General features: G+C 53.7%; 1 protein-coding gene across 7 annotated transcripts in view; it reads right to left on the bottom strand.

Annotated features, from left to right (window-relative positions):
* SH3PXD2A (SH3 and PX domains 2A) overlaps window positions 1–18,004 on the bottom strand; it is a 267,638-nt gene that overhangs the window by 65,719 nt on the left and 183,915 nt on the right. For 5 of the 7 annotated variants that reach the window (XM_074382818.1, XM_010333118.3, XM_074382816.1 and 2 more), the window contains one exon: window positions 3,686–3,730. The exons of the other annotated variants lie outside the window; for them this stretch is intronic. In XM_074382818.1, the coding sequence (XP_074238919.1) occupies window positions 3,686–3,730 (45 nt within the window). The remainder of the gene's footprint in view (window positions 1–3,685; window positions 3,731–18,004) is intronic. 7 annotated transcript variants of the gene reach the window in all.

Genomic DNA, 18,004 nt, shown 5'->3' on the forward strand with positions numbered 1-18,004 from the left:
CAGTAAGTGTGAAATGAACAGGTGAAACACATGAACTGGCAGAGAGATGAACAGAGGGACTTGCTGGTTTGTGAAATCAATATGAATACCTCGACTCTGAAATATGGGAAAATGAGAAAGCCAAACTCAAAGGGAGATGGGGAAACTGAGGTAAGAGGAACAAGGAGCCCCAGCTTTGTGGTCAGATGTTTGGAGGTGCTGGGGAGTAGACAGACATCAGCTCATTTTAATTCAAGCCAAGAAAATCTGAGGCAAGGTTTAACCCCACACTCCCACACCCCTTCCCCCACCATCTTCCTGGAAAATTGGCCTGAGCTTCCTGGGACAGGTAGAAGAGGTAAGGAAACATTCTCTAGGCATTGGAAGGCATAGGCAGGCTACGACCCCTCTCAGGAGCTACTCCAAAAGCTGTGGGATGGACATGGACACTGTCTTTCTGGCTGCCCCCCCGACTCCCCCCACGGCGCAGGCAGCTCTCAGCTCTTCCCTCTGGCAGCTGCCTCCTAGGGTGTTCCCTGGCCAGGGCAGCTGGGCGGGCAGGAGCTGCGAGCAGGTATCCAGATGAGAAACCACTTGCAGGCCAGGCAGGCGGTGGGCGGTGATGTCATCCCACAGAGGCCACTCTGGATCCCCTCCCAGCCAAGGCCTGCAGAACTGGGGGCTGGAGGAGTCAGCCTGAGTGGGGAGGGGGCAGTGGAGGGAGTCTGGTGTCTTTAGATGAGGCGTGCTTGGCAGGAGCATGGAGAAGGGCTGTACCTCTTCTAAACAGCAGAGCCTCTCCTAGGTTGTAAGGGGTCTTTGCATGAGTCTCATCCAGGGGTAGACCCTTGTGCTTTATTACAGAGCCCCTGGCTGGACCTGCTGGGGCCCCGGGAGTCCCCTGGACCCCTGCCCCACCTTGCCTCACATCTGCATTCCTCCAGCTACCACCTGGATGGGACCCTGGCTGCCAACTGAAATTCTCAACTAGGCTTTTGCCAAGTCAGTCCCATGCTCCAAAGCCTTCCATGGCTCCCTGCTGCCTATGGAATAAAGACCAAATTCAAGTTCAGTCTTTCTTGCCAATCTGAGCTCCCCGAGTTCCTTGATCCCCATCCCCCACGCCACCATTCCATACAACATTTAATGATTCAACACACGTGTATCAAGCACCCACTAGGCGCCAACACCCAACACCACGGCTCCATGCAGCGTCTCACTTTCCAAGCCTTTGCTCTCGCTGCTGCCCCCTGCTGGAAGGCTTTTCCTTCTCTCTACCAATCCCGATTCTCCCCAAGCATCTCTGCCCTCCAGGAGGCTCTCCATCACTGTTCCCTCTCCCCCCTTCCCTCCTGGATTTCATGCTGGGCATTGCTCCCCAACCAAACCATGTGCCTTGAACAAGAGTCTCTCAAGGCCGGGCGCGGTGGCTCAAGCCTGTAATCCCAGCACTTTGGGAGGCCGAGGCGGGTGGATCACGAGGTCGAGAGATCGAGACCATCCTGGTCAACATGGTGAAACCCCGTCTCTACTAAAAGTGCAAAAAATTAGCTGGGCATGGTGGCACGTGCCTGTAATCCCAGCTACTCAGGAGGCTGAGGCAGGAGAATTGCCTGAACCCAGGAGGCGGAGGTTGCGGTGAGCTGAGATCGCGCCATTGCACTCCAGCCTGGGTAACAAGAGCGAAACTCCGTCTCAAAAAAAAAAGAGTCTCTCAATGCCCCAAGACTGGTGCCACAGGACATGACATGGGACATAGTAATTACCTGAAATTCACGATGGAAATGCTAAGAATTCTAATCTAAAGGTCTGAGGTCCAGTCCTGCTTTGCCCTTACTAGCTCTGAGACCCTGGGGAGGACACGTAACCTCTCTTGAGCTTCAGCTTCATCTGGAATCAGGAACAATAGCAGTTCCAACCTCATGGGAATTGTTCTGAGCATGGAATGGAGTGACAGGGCTTCAAGTCCTATGGAAACCATAGATGGTCATGTTAAAGCAAATAGAGGGAATGGGAGACCCGGGGAACAGCAAAGGTGTTGGTTCCTTCATGGGCTCAGAGCCAGCAGGCAGCTTGGTGCCAGGGCTACAGGTGCCAAGAGAAGGGTGGGGAATGCCTGGGGGGTGGGGAATGCCAGACTAAGCAACCTGAGGCCCCTGATCTACAAGGATCTCGAGCATCAGCCCTTACTTCTGCGTTTCCTGTCTCATATCTCAAAGGACCCTCCAACACTCCAGACGGAGAAACCAAGGCCCAGAGAGACTCCAGCCCTGGACTCCCAGTCTGGCTGGGTTTTCCCGCAGCCCACACTGCCTCCCCAGGCCTCTCGCTCCAAACAGCTGGGTTCATATTGAGATGTGGTTAAGTGTCCTCCCCAGGGGCACAAAACTAGTAAGGCCCTGTGCTGGCTTCTACCACTGGCTCCCCACGACTCCCCAACTCTGGGCATCCTACAAAAGTCCCTCTAGCCCCTTACAAACTGGTTCCTCCCAGGCAGGACTGGGACTGCCGGCCCCTCAGCTATACGTTTGGTGAATAAAATGTATTGCTGTGGGCCAAGTGGGCTCTGGCTCACTGGCGTGTGGAGAGGGGAAAAAGGGACAGGAGCCCAGCGATTAGCTCAGGCCCAGGCCGACGTCACAGGAAACTCCAGAAGGACGATTTCAACGCCCTCCGACCCACTGCCTTCTCTCCTCCTCTGGACTCCTCCCAACACATTCACCTCCCATTCCCCGCCCACAGCGGAGGCAGGAGGGGCTGAGCTCTGGGCTCTAAACCCTGGGGCTGGCTCAGCCCCACCACCCCCCTCAGCTCCCACCCTTCTGCTTTGTCCCCCATTTTCCGAGCCTGAACCTCTGCTCTCAGGTTCAGAGCTGGAGGGTCAGGGTGTGTAACAGTTTCAGAAATGTAGGGGCTCCAAAGAAGACCCTTCTGGAAATTCCATCCCTTCTCCGACCATCACCATCCAGGAGCTGGGAACCCAGCTATGTGGGTTTCTCTGCCATGGTCGCATAAGACCAAAGGCTGAAGGCAAGTCCCTGACCTCTCCCCAGCTCCTCCCAGACACAGGGCAAGGCCCCAGTCCCTGAGGGCCATTTCAGCCAGTCAGGCCCAGCTCTGGATTGCTGTGCATGGGGGCTGTGACCCACCCTCAGTCAGTCACAGAACTACCCTACCCCCTGCCCCAAACCTCCAGCTCCCCAGTGAGATCACTGGAAACCAGGCTTGGGTGTCAGGGCCCTCTGCTCTCTGCCTCAGTTTACCTGCCTAAAGTGAGATGAACCATCTTTGGCTGGGCTCTCTTACTGGGAAGGTCAACTGAGATAAGGCTGAAGATGGCAAAAGCCCCACCAGTGCCTAAGCACTTTCTGTGTGCCAGGCTCCCCACGAAGTGGGATGGCTTTTCCTTAGGAGGTTACACACAGAGCAGCACAGCCAAGACGTGGCTGAGCTGGGATTCAAACCCACACGCCCTTCCTCCAGAGCACATGTACTTACATGCTGAGCTACGTGGTCATTGCTCAGCTGCTCAGCAAAGGGCCCCACATTTGGGGAGGCAAAGGGCAGAGCAAGTGGCAGACCCCCACCATGCTGGCAGACAGCTGCTGACATCACAGGGAAGCATGCAGAGGCCTGCAGGCACTGGCTCCCGTGCACACGGGCCTGGGACACATGCTCACATGCATGCACACACGCTCGGCAGTACCTGTCACGTCCTTCTTGGGTGACTCAGCCCAGCTGGACAGCCACACTTCAGAGTCCCCGAGAGCAAGCGGCAGCAGGAGAGGAGAACCAGAGAGAGAACTGTTAGGCAGGCAGGAGATCCACAGTGAGTGGCTGCAGGCTCCCGGGCAGGCGGAAGGCGGAGGAGGGAGGGGAGTGATTTCCTGGCCCCGGGCTGGCTGTTGGGCGGGGGCCTGTGTGATTAGAGAGGCACTGGGACACAGCCGGCTGGGACAGGGATAATGAGGTGTCTGCCGAAATGCAGGGCTCCTCTGAAGCACAGAGAATCCTACACGGTCCTCCTTGGAACAGGGCCCGTGGTTATCACAAGGCAGCCTGACCCTTCCTCTCTGGCCATGTGGGTGGCTCGGTCCCACAGGGCCTGGTGGTTCCAGGGATCCTCAAAGGCCAGTGGGCTCAGTGGCCTGGACCCAGAACCTCAAATGTCAGGGTTGGAGCACCCAGGGCCCATCTCTAGGCCTGGGGGCACCACACCCACTGGACCCTGATGTCTCATTCAGCCCTTACTGCAGCCCCACCCATCGAGGAAGACAGATCAGCCCAGCAGAGCAGAAGGGAGCATCATTTTAGAGTCTCGTTCCCCAACCCCAATGCAGAAGGATAGGGACCTTGAGTGACCAGAAGAGATGAGGGCTGTACTCCACACTCACAGTGGTCTCCAATCTGGGCCTCAGTTTCCTCACCTGTGAAATGGGATTTAGAGTTGTCCTCCTGCCAAGAGGAAGGAGCAAACTCAAAGCAGCTTAAAGAACATATGATTGAGATGTGACACCATTAACAGCTGAATGAGGCAGAAAGCTCTGTCTAATCAATAGTTTGCGCATTTCTAGAAGAGAAGAGGGCCATCGTATCGAGCATTGGTGCAATTGAACTACAGTGACTCATTTCGCCCCCACAGCAATCCCGTCATATGAGTAGGCATTTTTAGCCCCATTTTACAGGGGAGGATTCTCAGACATAGAAACAGGTCTGGTGGCATCCCCAGGCTGCTGCTTTCTCTGCTGGGCTGCTCGTCACCTCCAAAGGAGCAGCGCACTGGCTGCAGGGGGGACAATGACAAGGCACCACTGAACTGCAGGTCTGAGAGACAAACCCTTGCCCTGCCTACCAGGCGCTTGCCAGGAGAGCAGCCTGACCCATCCAGAGAGCACTGATAACTAGCAGCCAACATTTACACAGCATTTCCCCTCTGCCAGGCGTCCTGCTGAGCACTCTGCATATGGTAACTCGTTATTTTTCCCAACAAACCTACAAGGATGGGTACTAGTATCCCCTCCATCTTGCAGATGAAGAAGCTGAACCAGAGAGGTTAAATAACTTGCCCAAGGTCACACAGCTCGTACAGCAGTGTCCCTCTCTTGCAGGGACACACACCTCAGCTGATCAGAATTTGATGGGGCTCTCTATTTTAAGCACCTGACTCTTTCCCTCTCTCAGCAAGCCACCTTCCAAATGCAGGTTGGCTCCCAGTGTAGAACCAGGAAGCCCAGCCCCCTTCCGGTTCTCACTGTACATTAGCAGAGTGCTAGCAAGGCCTCTGGGGTCTGACTGCCTGGGTTCAAATCTAGGCTCTGCTCCTTTGAAGAAGTGACTTACCCTCTCTGAGCCTGTTCCTGAACTTGTAAAAATCTGGATGATGTGATATACTTACCTTCTGGGTTGCTGTGAAGATTAGATTAGATAGAATGTAATGGTGCCCAGTGCAGTGCCTACGACGTAGTCAGTGCTCAGTAATGGTTAGCTGCCACTGGCAGTAACTCCCATGAGCGTAGTTAGCATGAGCCTACCTCCCTGGGTTCAATCAGCTCTGGGGACACTAAGAAAATCATGCCGCAAGCTGCAAGGACAAGAACTAGACAGTGTTCGATACTGGATGCACCGAGAAAAAGCTGGCACCCTGTTAGACACACTGCCCCACAGTCACTCTCAGACCCCGGGCCATCTGGAATGGAAGGGAGAGGGACTCCTGGGGACCTCACCCAGAGACAAACAGGGCAAAATCTGATGTGAGACCCCTCCCCAGGTTGAGCAGTCAGCAGCCGCCTTGGGGAGCAGGAGCGATGCCGGTGCAGCTTTCCAGCCCGGATGGGGCCGAGACAAGGTAGACACACCAAGGGCCATGAGGATTTCAGCTGATGTGGCCAAGGAGTGCTGAGGTTCAGAACGTGGGGGTCGCTGCCTGGTGTCCACATCTTGCTGAAGTTCCAACTGCCTGCTGCTGTACCCCAGAGATGTGGCCAAGTGGGCTGCCCACTGCAAGGCCCTGAGATGCCCCTGAGCAGGCCTAGCACCAGGCCCATCCCAGCCCCATCTGGCCCTCTCTTCTCCGCAGTTCGCTTGACCACTGGCCTACTTTGGGTTCTTCATAAGGAAACCTGAGAAGCACTAACCTCTCTCAGTGAGCCAAGGAAAGGTGTTTGGCTTGAGCCTGAAGAACCCAAGAAGACCTGTTCTGCTTGATGGTGCTTGCAAAGGGCCAGAGAATAAACACGGTAGGCTTTGGGGGCCATATGGTCTCTGTTGAAACTACTCAACTCTATTCTTTTTTTTTTTTTTTTTTTTTTTTTTTTTGAGATGGAGTTTCGCTCTTGTTACCCAGGCTGGAGTGCAATGGCGCGATCTCGGCTCACCGCAACCTCCGCCTCCTGGGTTCAGGCAATTCTCCTGCCTCAGCCTCCCGAGTAGCTGGGATTACAGACACGCACCACCATGCCCAGCTAATTTTTAGTATTTTTAGTAGAGATGGGGTTTCACCATGTTGACCAGGATGGTCTCGATCTCTTGACCTCGTGATCCACCCGCCTCGGCCTCCCAAAGTGCTGGGATTACAGGCTTGAGCCACTGCACCCAGCCAACTCTATTCTTATAATACAAAAGCAGCCACAGGCAATACATCAAACAATGAGTGGGCTGTGTTCCAATAAAACTTTATTTATAAAACCACAGGGGGCAGGACGTGGCCTGTGGGCAGACAACCAGAGCTCATGCCTGTCCCCTTCAGCCCCCATAAGTGGACCTTCCCATATCTCTCCCTAAAGGAAAATGGGAAGCAGACCAGAAGTAAGCCTGTCTTTCTAAAAAGAAACCTCTCTCTAAAATATGATTTAGTTCCCAGTCCCCTGACCTGTGGAATTAATCCAGTTCTGCTGTTCCCACTCAAAGTTCCCCCCTTCTGTCTAGCCCACCCTAGCAAGCTCTTGAGGGGTGGGAAGAACCTCTTCTCCCTCATTACAACGAACAGAGAGAGCCCCTGGCTCACAGACCCTGGCCCTCCAGCCAGGAGGCAGACAAGGCTGTCGGCTAAGGGCCGGGAAGATGTGGAGTTGGAGAGACAGAGAGACGGGGTTGAAGGAGCAGAGAGGGGCACAGCCAAGTGAGCAGCTGTGACTGACATGAACCAACTGCTTCCTGCCTTCCCTGTCTCTGTCTCCCTCTCCTCTGGTGACCCAGAACCAAGGGACCTACAGAGCAGGGTCCCAGGCCTGCCGGAAAGTGAAGGGTATCAGACTGGAAACCTGCACCATAGCTCTTCTGAGAACGCACTGTGTGGTCTTGGGCAAGTGGCTTAAATACTCTGGGCCTTGGCCGGGCGTGGTGGTTCACTCTGTAATCCCAGCACTTTGGGAGGCCGAGGTGGGCAGATCACTGGAGGTCAGGGGTTCAAGACCAGCCTGGCCAACATAGTGAAACCCCGTCTCTACTAAAAACATAAAAATTAGCTGGGCGTGGTGGTGAGCACGTGTAATCCCAGCCACTCGTAAGGCTGAGGCATGAGAATTACTTTAACCCAGGAGGCGGAGGTTGCAGTGAGCCAAGATCGCGCCACTGCACTCCAGCCTGGGCAACAGAGCAAGACTGTCTCAGTAACTAACTAAATAAATAGTCCAGGCCTCAGTGCTCACATCTGTACAGTTAAGCATTTAGGCCTATTGCCCGTGTCTGACAGCCTGCCTGAGGCAGTTGTCTGATGTTCTAGACCTTCGCAGCAGAAAACTGGGAGTCTCCATAACGCAAGTGCACCACAGCGGAAATGAATCTTTCCAGAGAAATAGACTGCCCTCCCTGGGAAAACCACTTGAATGCAGTCTCAACTGAGGCAACTCCAGTCCAAAATAGCAGATGATTCGGGAGGCACAGAGGGCAGAGATCCGGAGCAAGAATAAAAGCAACCTTGGTTCTTGTGCTGGCTTTGCCACTTAGCCTGCTGACTCTGGGACAGCTGGCAAATCTCCAAACCTTTTTTCCTTTTGTCAATGGGGAAACAACACCTGCCCTGCCTTCTTTGCAGGGTTAAGACTGAAATGGCCTCATAGTCTAGGAAAGGTTTTGTTGGGAGGGCTGGGAATTAGGCCTTTGGACATGAAGAAAAGTAAGTGGTAGGGGCAGAGCTGAAAGCAAAAGCAGCAGGCTTCTGGGAATCGGCAGGCACGGGGCAAGGGGCCCACCCTCACACAGCCCGTAGCGTTCATGGCCCTGCCATGGCTGTACCTCCTGGCATTGCTTGCAATACCAGCAAGGAGTCAGGCCAGGGGGAAACCAGGGGCCTGCAGATTCCAGCCAAATACAGGCACCCAAGGGCACTCGGATGCTGAACCTGATTCTTGACAGGCCCAGGTGATGCTGGGAAACCAAAGAACAATACTGCAGGTGCCCTGACTTTAAGGACACACCCTACTGCCACCCAGCACACATACACCCAAGGACTTAATAGGAACACCTGACTAGGCCTAGATTAGGAGAGAGTCCTTCAGAGATATCTCTGAAGATGGTATCTCAACTGTTCACCATCAGTCACAGGTCACACTCCTGGTTTTACTCTTTCTCCCGACTCACTACTGCATTCGACTGGTCTTAAAAAATAATAACAATAGCCGGGCGCAGTGGCTCAAGCCTGTAATCCCAGCACTTTGGGAGGCCGAGGCGGGTGGATCACAAGGTTGAGAGATTGAGACCAACCTGGTCAACATGGTGAAACCCCGTCTCTACTAAAAATACAAAAAAAAAAAAAATTAGCTGGGCATGGTGGCACGTGCCTATAATCCCAGCTACTCAGGAGGCTGAGGCAGGAGAATTGCCTGAACCCAGGAGGCGGAGGTTGCGGTGAGTCGAGATCGCGCCATTGCACTCCAGCCTGGGTAACGAGAGAGAAACTCCATCTCAAAAATAATAATAATAATAATAATAATAATAAAGGTGGTTCATGTCTGAAATCCTAGCACTTTGGGAGACCAAGGTGGGAGGATTGCTTGAGCCCAGGAGTTGGAGACCAGCCTGGGCAACATAGTGAGACCCCATCTCTACAAAAATAAAAATTTAGCCAGCCGTGGTGGTGCATGCCTGTGTCCCGGCTACTCTGGGGGCTGAAGTGGGAGAACTGCTTGAGCCCAGGGAGGTCGAGGCTGCAGTGAGGTATGATCATGCCACTACAATCAAGCCTGGGCAACACAGTGAGACCCTGTCTCAAAATAAATAAAAGTATTAATTAATAAAGAAAGGGGCCTTATAGATTCATAGTAAGGCTTCTTTCAGCCTTGAGTAACTCCAGAGCAGTGAGAATTGGGTTGAATTTATCCAAATCTAGTCTCAAACCATGTTTCCAGGAATGCTTCCCTGGTGTAAAGCAAGTTCCATCCATCCAAACTAATAAATCCAGAGTGGGACACACGCCCAGGTGGGAGAGACCGGAATGAGTACAGCCAACAGCGCAAACTCCACAGAGAATGAAAGAGAACCACAGGCTCAGGGGGCCAGGGCAGGGTCACCAGCCTTGCCAGTTTCTTTCCACAGCCCCGCCCTGGGCTCCGGGGAGGGGAGGGGCCCGATGGAACCAACACCTCCCTGTCTTCTCCATGCCCTTCCATCCTTCAGTAACTCTCCACACTGGAGCACTCAAGCCCCCTCCCTCTTTGTGCATCCTACTGTTCTTACCTCGCCGCAGCTCTGAATTGGTTTCTAAATAGCTGCTACAATCCAGCCTTCTCTCTCCCATACCACTCAACTTTGCTCAGGGCTAGATTTCTTAGGTTTCCTGCAGACTCCACAGGAAATTCAGCCACCACTTTCAGGCCATCAGTTAATTAGGACCTAAAAGCTGCTAGTCCTATTACTCAATAGTAACAGTAATTGTCATTGTTACAATTGTAATTACAACAGTAATTGTCATTGTTACAATTGTAATTACAACAGTAATTGTCATTGTTACAATGAGGCCGCACCTCCTTGCTGCAGGCACTGTACTGTATAGGCACACAGCAACTCGCATCTTGACGACAGCCCAACAGGGTGATCAGTCCTTTACAAAGGAGTTTGGCCTGTGTGATACTCACTTTAGAGGATCCGGAGCAGGTGGTCATGCTCAGAGCGGCAGAAACAGGTGCAACAGTGAAAGCCATGTGAATGCCATCCGGGAAAAACACGGATGGCCAATTCGGAATTCTTAAAAAACATGAAACAGGCTGGGCATGGTGGCTCATACCTGTAATCCTAGTGCTTTGGGAGGCTGACGCAGGCAGATCACAAGGTCAGGAGTTTGAGACCAGTCTGGCCAACATGGTGAAACCCCATCTCTACTAAAAATACAAGAATTAGCCAGGCGTGGTGATGTGTGCCTGTAGTCCCAGCTACTCAGGAGGCTGAAGCAGGAAAATCGCTTGAACCCAGGAGGCAGAGGTTGCAGCAAGCCAAGATTGTGCCACTGCACTCCAGCCTGGGCGACAGAGCAAGACTCCATCTTGAAAAAAAAACAAAAAAGACGTGGCACCAATTAAGATGACAGAAACAGATTGTTCAAGTTTGACTTGCAATCCAACCACCCCTGGGTGGAAGTCTGGGCTGGAGGCCGTTGTTCAGCGTGTGAGCTGCTTCTGACATGGGCAGCTCCACAAAAGCTTGTTCCAGGGCAAGCAGCAGCCAGCTGGTCAGAGATACTTGTGGCATGAAAAAGAGTGCACTGGAGGGTGAGAGGGAATGCTGCCGCTGCAGCAGCTTGGACCCCAGGCCTGCCCCCTACACTCAGGGCCTCCAAGGCAGAGCTGGTTTCATGGAGGTGTGATCTGGGCCGTGGCCTAGCGTCCCAGGTTTAGAAGGGTCCCTGCAGCTGATTCAATGCTCTTCTGTCAGGGGTTTCATCAATAATTTATGAATGAGAGAGTCTTCCTTTTCATTTTGCAAATGGATCCTGCAAATTATGTAGCTGGCTGTGCCCAAGGCCTGAGGGTTTGGGGCCACTGAGCTAAAGAAACAGAAGTACTCAAGACGAAATCTAGCAGAGCTAAATTTCTGATGGGTATCTTCCTAAAGACAGAAAGCAAAGCCCAGATGGAAAGCCAGGCCATTGCCGTCTCCAGGTCCGCTCTCTCTGCTACATCTTTGGCCTCTTGGTGGTACCCCACAGGCTGGAAGGACTACTGAGGGACTCAGAACCAGAGAGGAGAAGAGACTTGCCTAGAATCACACCGCAAATAAGCAGCAGGGCTGGAGCTAGAAGCATTATACCGGTGTTCACTCAACATTCATGCTAGGTGCTTTGCTAAACATTTATGAGCATTTTCTTGTTTAATCTTTCCAACAGTCTGTAATTTACAGAGGAGGAAAGTGAGGCTCAGAACAGTTAAGCTTCTTTCCCAAGTCCCCACAGCACGAAGTGATGGCATCAGACTTAAGCCCAGGCAGGCGGGCCGGGAATGGGGAACAAAGGGTCCTCATGGGGGATGTCATTTTCTGAATCCTCCCCTGGCCACTGGCCAAGGCTTTGTTTATTTCTGCTGCTCTTTGTAAATGTAGCCATATTCCGACTCCTTTTGCTCTCAGCAAGAAAGGGCTTGCCTCGTTCCCCGGAATCCAGAACACGTGTGGGGGCAGCCCAGCCCAGGGCAGGAATGCACCATCGACCCTCTGGCCCTGGGTTATGCAGTCAGGGAGCAGCTTCCCTGCTCAGGCAGGGGATGGGGTGGGATGGGGTGCAGTGGGGGCTGGGCCTGGAGACCCTCCACAGCCCCTTAGGGACTAAGTCCAAGGGTGCCTGCCCAGGCCAGGCCTGGCACCAGAAGGGTCAGCTCAGCCTAAGTGGGGAGAGATGGAGAAGCCAAGGACGCACCCCCCCGGGGGCACTGCAGCTGCCTAGAGGGGCTGCCCCAGCCGGGAGCAGCAGGTAGTTCTGCCACCTCCCTCCACCCTGCTGGGAAGACCCGAAGCTTCCCGGTTAAAGATAGGTGCAGGGTTAGTGGGAGGTGCCGCGGGTGGGCAGAGGGGTGCTGGCCAGGGAGGCTGGCAGGTTCTGAGACTCTCTGCTCCCAGCAGCTGCTGCCCAGCCCACAGCAGACCCCTGGGTTGCGGCCTCCCCCTCAGTTCTCAGGTTTTCACCTCTCCGCCCCCCAGGGCATCTGTGTGTAGAGGAGAGACAAATTCAAGTTTGTTCTGAGTTCCAGGATCCCAGCCATCCCCCTCCCAGGGGTGGCCTGCCTTGGTGGTCCTCCCCCACTTACTGGGAGATGCTCCCTCCCATTCCCCCACCCACCAGCTCCCCCAGAAGCCCAAGCCAAAGCCAGTATCTGCGTTCACACAGAGAAGGAGCAGAGAGCGGGCCGGCGGAGTGGGATGAAGTCAGCAGCCGCCCATCTCCAGCCCCCAGTCTCGCAATCCGCCTCCTCCCTGGCTCAGTCTCCCTGAGAGCCGAGAGTGAGTGATGGAGTCAACAGCCATGGACTCAGGAAAGACATTCCTCTCCCAGGACAACAACACGTGGAATGTCTCCTTCCCTCCAGACTGGACTCTTGCTATCAGATTATCAATGAATCAACCGCCAACTATTTCGTGAGCATCAACGGCCCCTGGTTGAGAGCATCTGGCTCTCCACCCTCTGTCTCAAAGCATCAGACACACAACCACAGACACTCCCCCTCCCCCCAACCCCTGGCGTTCCTGTCTGCTTCAGGAGTCATGTAGGTCTGGGGAGACAGGCTGGGTCCGGGAAGGCCGGAGGCAGGAGACAGCAGGGCTGAGTCCTGGAGGCCTTGAAGGTATAACTGGACCCACCTCTGGGGTAGGGCTCACTGAGCCTCAGAGACATCTGGCTGGACGCTGCCATCCACTGGTGCAAGATAGGGGTGGGGATGGGGGGTCGGGACAGGAGGAGAGTTCATTCCTAGACTGAGGTTGAGGACACCTACTTTTCAAGGTCTGCTGGTCTCTCTCATCATGCCCTGGGCAGGATCTTTGTTCACTGAGTGTTTCCACTGGCCCCAAATGTCTGGTTAGGGCTGTAGTCCTCGCAAGCGCACAGCACATAGTAGGTGCTTAATAAAGATTTGTTGAGTCTCTTCAATCAGACCTTTAGTTCCTTCAAGGCCTTAGCCCTGCCAGCACCCCCGCGACACCCTGAATGCAGGAGGTGCCCAATTACCCCTCAGTGGCTGATAGAAAGATGAATACTCACTGCTCTCAAGCCCAGCGGTTCATGGAAAGCCAAGGCCCAGCTCCCCCACTGCCCCAGGATCCTCTTGGCGCCCAGGGCTCTGCCCTCTCTAGTCCAGCCTTGGCCTCCGGAACCACATACAGGCATACAGGCCTGGCTTATGCTGGGCACAGTGGCTTCCATGCAGGCCTCCGAGCCTGCAGAATACCCTGAAGGGCTACAGGCTCCCAGCATCTGCTTCAACGCCCTTCGAAGAGATTTTTAGAAAAATTATCCCTAACCAGTATAGTCTTCTGGCAGGATGGATGCTACGTTAATCAGGAGTCCAAGCAGGAACAACCCACTCATTTGTATTATCTAGCGGGAGGAAGGGGAGCAGGGCTCGGGGGGCTCGGCAGGGCTTGGCACAGCCCCCCCATGGTGTTTGCTGGGAGCCCCTGAGCCTCTTGTTACCCCATCCCTCCCCTGCTCTGCCTGGATCTGGACCAATCCCGAGTGCTGAGATGCCACGTAAACAGAGCTGTGCATACACGCCGTGCGTGCGCACACACCACTGCTTGGGAAATCCCCACATCTGGCTCTCACATGACCCAGCTATGCCCAGAAGGCCGCAGCTGAGAGGGCCTGGAAGATAGGAGGGTTGGGAGTGTGCGGCTCTCTGGGGAGCCCCGAGTTAACCCTTCAGCAGCACAGCTCAGTGGCTCTGGCTAATGCTAAGCTTCCAGAGAGGGAGAAGCCAGGAAGGAGACCTGGTGCTCGGATGCTCAGCCCTGGCCCTGGCTGCCTGTCCCAGCGTGGGAAGGCTTCTCTGGGCCTCACTGGTCTTGACCCGTGATGAGAAAGGGCTGCTCTCTCTCTGTCCTGTCAATCCCGGTCAATCATCAGCCTCTCAGGAGTTGCCACTGGAGGGAGATTCCTTCCCTGATGGAGGATATTTAACGAGCATTTCCTAGTGTCAGGAACCTGGCTGTGGGACAGCGGTCCTGGAATCACAAGATTCAGGCCCTCCTCTGTCTCCCAGGTAATTGTAGGATTCTTCCTAACAATAAGGAAATGGTGGGAGGTAGCTCCTGGGGCCAGTTCTTTCCAACCCAGGCACACGTATTAATTAGAACTTTTTTTTTTTTTTTTTTTTTTTTTTTTTGAGACGGAGTTTCGCTTTTGTTACCCAGGCTGGAGTGCAGTGGCGCGATCTCGGCTCACCGCAACCTCTGCCTCCTGGGTTCAGGCAATTCTCCTGCCTCAGCCTCCTGAGTAGCTGGGATTACAGGCACGCGCCACCATGCCCAGCTAATTTTTTGTATTTTTAGTAGAGACGGGGTTTCACCATGTTGACCGGGATGGTCTCGATCTCTCGACCTCGTGATCCACCCGTCTCGGCCTCCCAAAGTGCTGGGATTACAGGCTTGAGCCACCGCGCCCGGCCTTAATTAGAACTTTTTAAACTTCAATAATTTTACTGAACAAGCAGCAATCTGCAATAGCTTCTCTGAAACGGAACCACACAGTTAGGTGCTCCAGGGCTATAAAAAAGATGCCCCACATGGAAGACGTGGCTCATGGGGACAGTGGCTGCTGCCACTGAACAGATGTCTTCTGGACAGCTGCTGCCCTCTCCACCTGGCTGACCCATTGAGAAAGCTCAGCAAATGAAGCTTGGCAGCTGCGGCAGGTCTGTGTGCCTTGCTCAGAGACCCCTACGTGGTGTGGCCCCAGCCCCATGCAGCACTTGTGACACTGCTTTAAAACTGTGTTTCCTTGCCCACCTCCCCCATCTGGCCAGGAGTCCTCTGAGGACAAGGACCTCACTATATCCATCTTGGTATCATTGAGGGTCCACTGCAAGACCTGTCAGATGGATAGCAGACAAACACAGAAGGCAGCCACAGCCAGAGCCAGAGCCGCCAGCTTTCGGTCTGATGGGAGCCACCTCATCCCAGAAGGAAGGTCTGGTACCAGTGTCCATTCAGAAACTTGCTTCCTATCTACTCAGCCTTCAAGGGTGCCTTCCCTGCGCCCCAGGAGAGAGCTGCCTAGTGTCCAGAGCAATAGGCTTGGAGCAGAAGAAATGAGCCAAGTCATGGAGGAAGGGTGGGGGAGAAGGGATGTCCCCTGACCAGAGCCCCGTTGCCAAATGCAAATGAGCAACTAAGAGCCACCAGGCAACAGGACTGTGTATGGCAGGAGCTGACAGGCCAGAAGAACTTGTCCCACCCCTGACAGATCTGAAAAGAAGGATGGTTAAAATCTGCATATCTACAAGGCCCCCTGGAGGCGAGGGGCATAGCCGACACACAAATACAGTCTTAGTTTGGTCTGTTATCACCAGCCTGTCATCACTGCTTAGCGAAGCAAGGATCTGCCCCTCCAGCTGGGAAGTTATGTACCCAGACCTGACCCCGTTCCAACACTCCAAGAGTCTAAGGTGCTCCAGGGCTGAGCTGAGGACAGCCTCAGCCACAGGGTTCCAGAGGCAGTGATGATGTGGAGGATGGTGAAGACGTGGCCAGCTCTGCCTTCTTTTCTTATGTTTTAGTTTTTTATTTTGAGACTGGGTCTTGCTCTGTCACCCAGGCTGGAGTGCAGTGGTGCAATCACAGCTCACTGCAGCTTTACCCTCCAGGGCTCAAGCAATCCTTCTGCTTTATCAACCTCAGGAGCTGGGTCCATAGGCCTGTGCCACCACACTGGGCTAATTTTTTTTTTTTTTTTTGGAAGGGAGGGGGTCTCACTAGGTTGCCCAGGCTGGTTTCAAACTCCTGGGCTCAAGGGATCCTCTCACCTCTGGTTCTCAAACTGCTGGGATTAGAGCCGTGAGCCACCATACCCACTGAACTCTTCCTTCCGAGCACAAGGAAGGAAAGGGGCTTTCTGACATGACCCAGTTGTCTTGGTGCAAAAGTTCATTCTAACAATAACAAAATACATCTTCGGGTCTGCTGCTTGGGCCACACGTGGCAATGATGAAATCCAGGGGTCAAAGCAGGAAGAAGAGAGTCAGGGAAAAGCATGTTTTTCCTGTAAACTTCTAAGTTTTATGGAAACTCCGGAAAAAAAAATTTTTTTTGCCTTCACATTTCGAAATGGACCAATTCTAAAAATGCCATGTGCCAACTAAGTTACACACGCCACTTTTCTGTTTCTAAACAAAGTAACTTTAGATTAGAAAAAGGTGCTAAAACAATAAGCAATGCACATTTCCCCCCACGTCTTTGTTTGTCCGCCGGCTTCGTCATCCCTGGAAAGGTTGTCTCTTCTATCACATGTCTATAAACCAAACGCTGAAGCAAGGAATCAGTGACTTTCTGGCCACGGGCCACGGTGGGAAACATTTCTTTGCTGGACCACAATTTGGGTGTTTCCTCTCCCAGGAACAAAACCTTGTGGAAGTGAAAGGGGGACCAGACGGTGTCTCTCTTCAGGTCAGGGCTGGGTAGGTCCCTCAGATAGCCGACGTCCAATGCCCCGAATGCTGGGTGGTGTTAAGGGTAAGAGGCTTGGGGTCCTGTCCTCTGACAGGTCCCCTATTCCTGCCCTGGTAGCCCACCCTTCCATCTCAGATCTCAGGAGACCACTGAATGTTCCTCGAAGAGCAGTTCCATCCAAGCACCATCCATCCTGGGGGTGCCACTCCTCTGCCATCTCGCTGCCTGTCTGCCCTGAACACAGCTATCGACCCACATGCGGGATCCATCCAAGACGAAATCCTGGCTTGATTTCAGAAGCCCTGGGAAGCCTGTCAAAACTGTGGATTGGCTGGGTGCAGTGGCCCATGCCTAGAATCCCAGCACTTTGGGAGGCCAAGGCATGAGGATCTGCCTGATCAACATGGTGAAACCCCATGTCTACTAAAAATACAAAAATTAGCCGGGTGTCATGGCGTGCATGTGTAGTCCCAGCTACTCGGGAGGCTGAGGCAAGAGAATCACTTGAACCCTGGAGGTGGAGGTTGCAGTGAGCCGAGATCGCACTACCACACTCCAGCCTGGGTGACAGAGTGAGACTCTGTTAGAGACAGACAGACAGACAGACACACACACACACACATACACACACACATATTCAGGTCAGCCAGGTGCGGTGGGCTCACACCTATAATACAGCAACACTCTGGGAGGCTGAGGTGCATGGACTGCTTGAGGAACGCAGGAGTTCGAGACCAGCCTGAGCAATATGGTGAAACTCCATCTCGTCCATAAAATGGAAAAAAATGCAGATTCCTGGGTGCCACCCCAGAATGCTGATTCAGTTGGTCTGGGCAGGCCCTGGGAATCTGTATTTCACTGAACAGACTCGAGATTCTGCAGCTCACCTTTGCCCATGCAGTTCCCTTCCGGACCAACTTCCTAGTTTCCCAGCAGGAGAAACTGGTGATAGGGGTGAGGGGACAGAGACAGCTGTGCAAGCAGGGCTGAGGGCATCGAGGCTTCCAACTAGCTGTCTCCTTCCGGGGATTCCAGGATCTGGGGAATGCTCGCCGCGCCCTCACCCCACCCCTGTCTCGCTCTGTGTGTCCAGGCCAATCGGGCAGTGGGGCTCAGCCACCTCGGACCAGGGAGTGTGGTGCAGACACACACGTGAGCAGCACTCGCTTTATCCACTGCAACACTGCCACGTGGGCTGGCCGCAGAGTTGCCAAATCAATCAGGCTCCTTTCGTTTCCAATTAGGTGACTTTGACTCCAAGGGTAAAATCAGGCTGAGGACCCAGAGCCGTGAAAATAAAAACTGTTTAAAAACACCAGCCTGGAGGCCGGGCATAGTGGCTCATGCCTGTAATCCCAGCACTCTGGGAGGCCAAGGTGGGTGGATCACAAGGTCAGGAGTTCAAGACCAGTGGGGCCAACATGGTGAAATTCCATCTCCACTA

This window comes from Saimiri boliviensis, chromosome 12 (genome assembly GCF_048565385.1).
Source record: "Saimiri boliviensis isolate mSaiBol1 chromosome 12, mSaiBol1.pri, whole genome shotgun sequence".
Lineage (NCBI taxonomy): Eukaryota > Metazoa > Chordata > Mammalia > Primates > Cebidae > Saimiri > Saimiri boliviensis.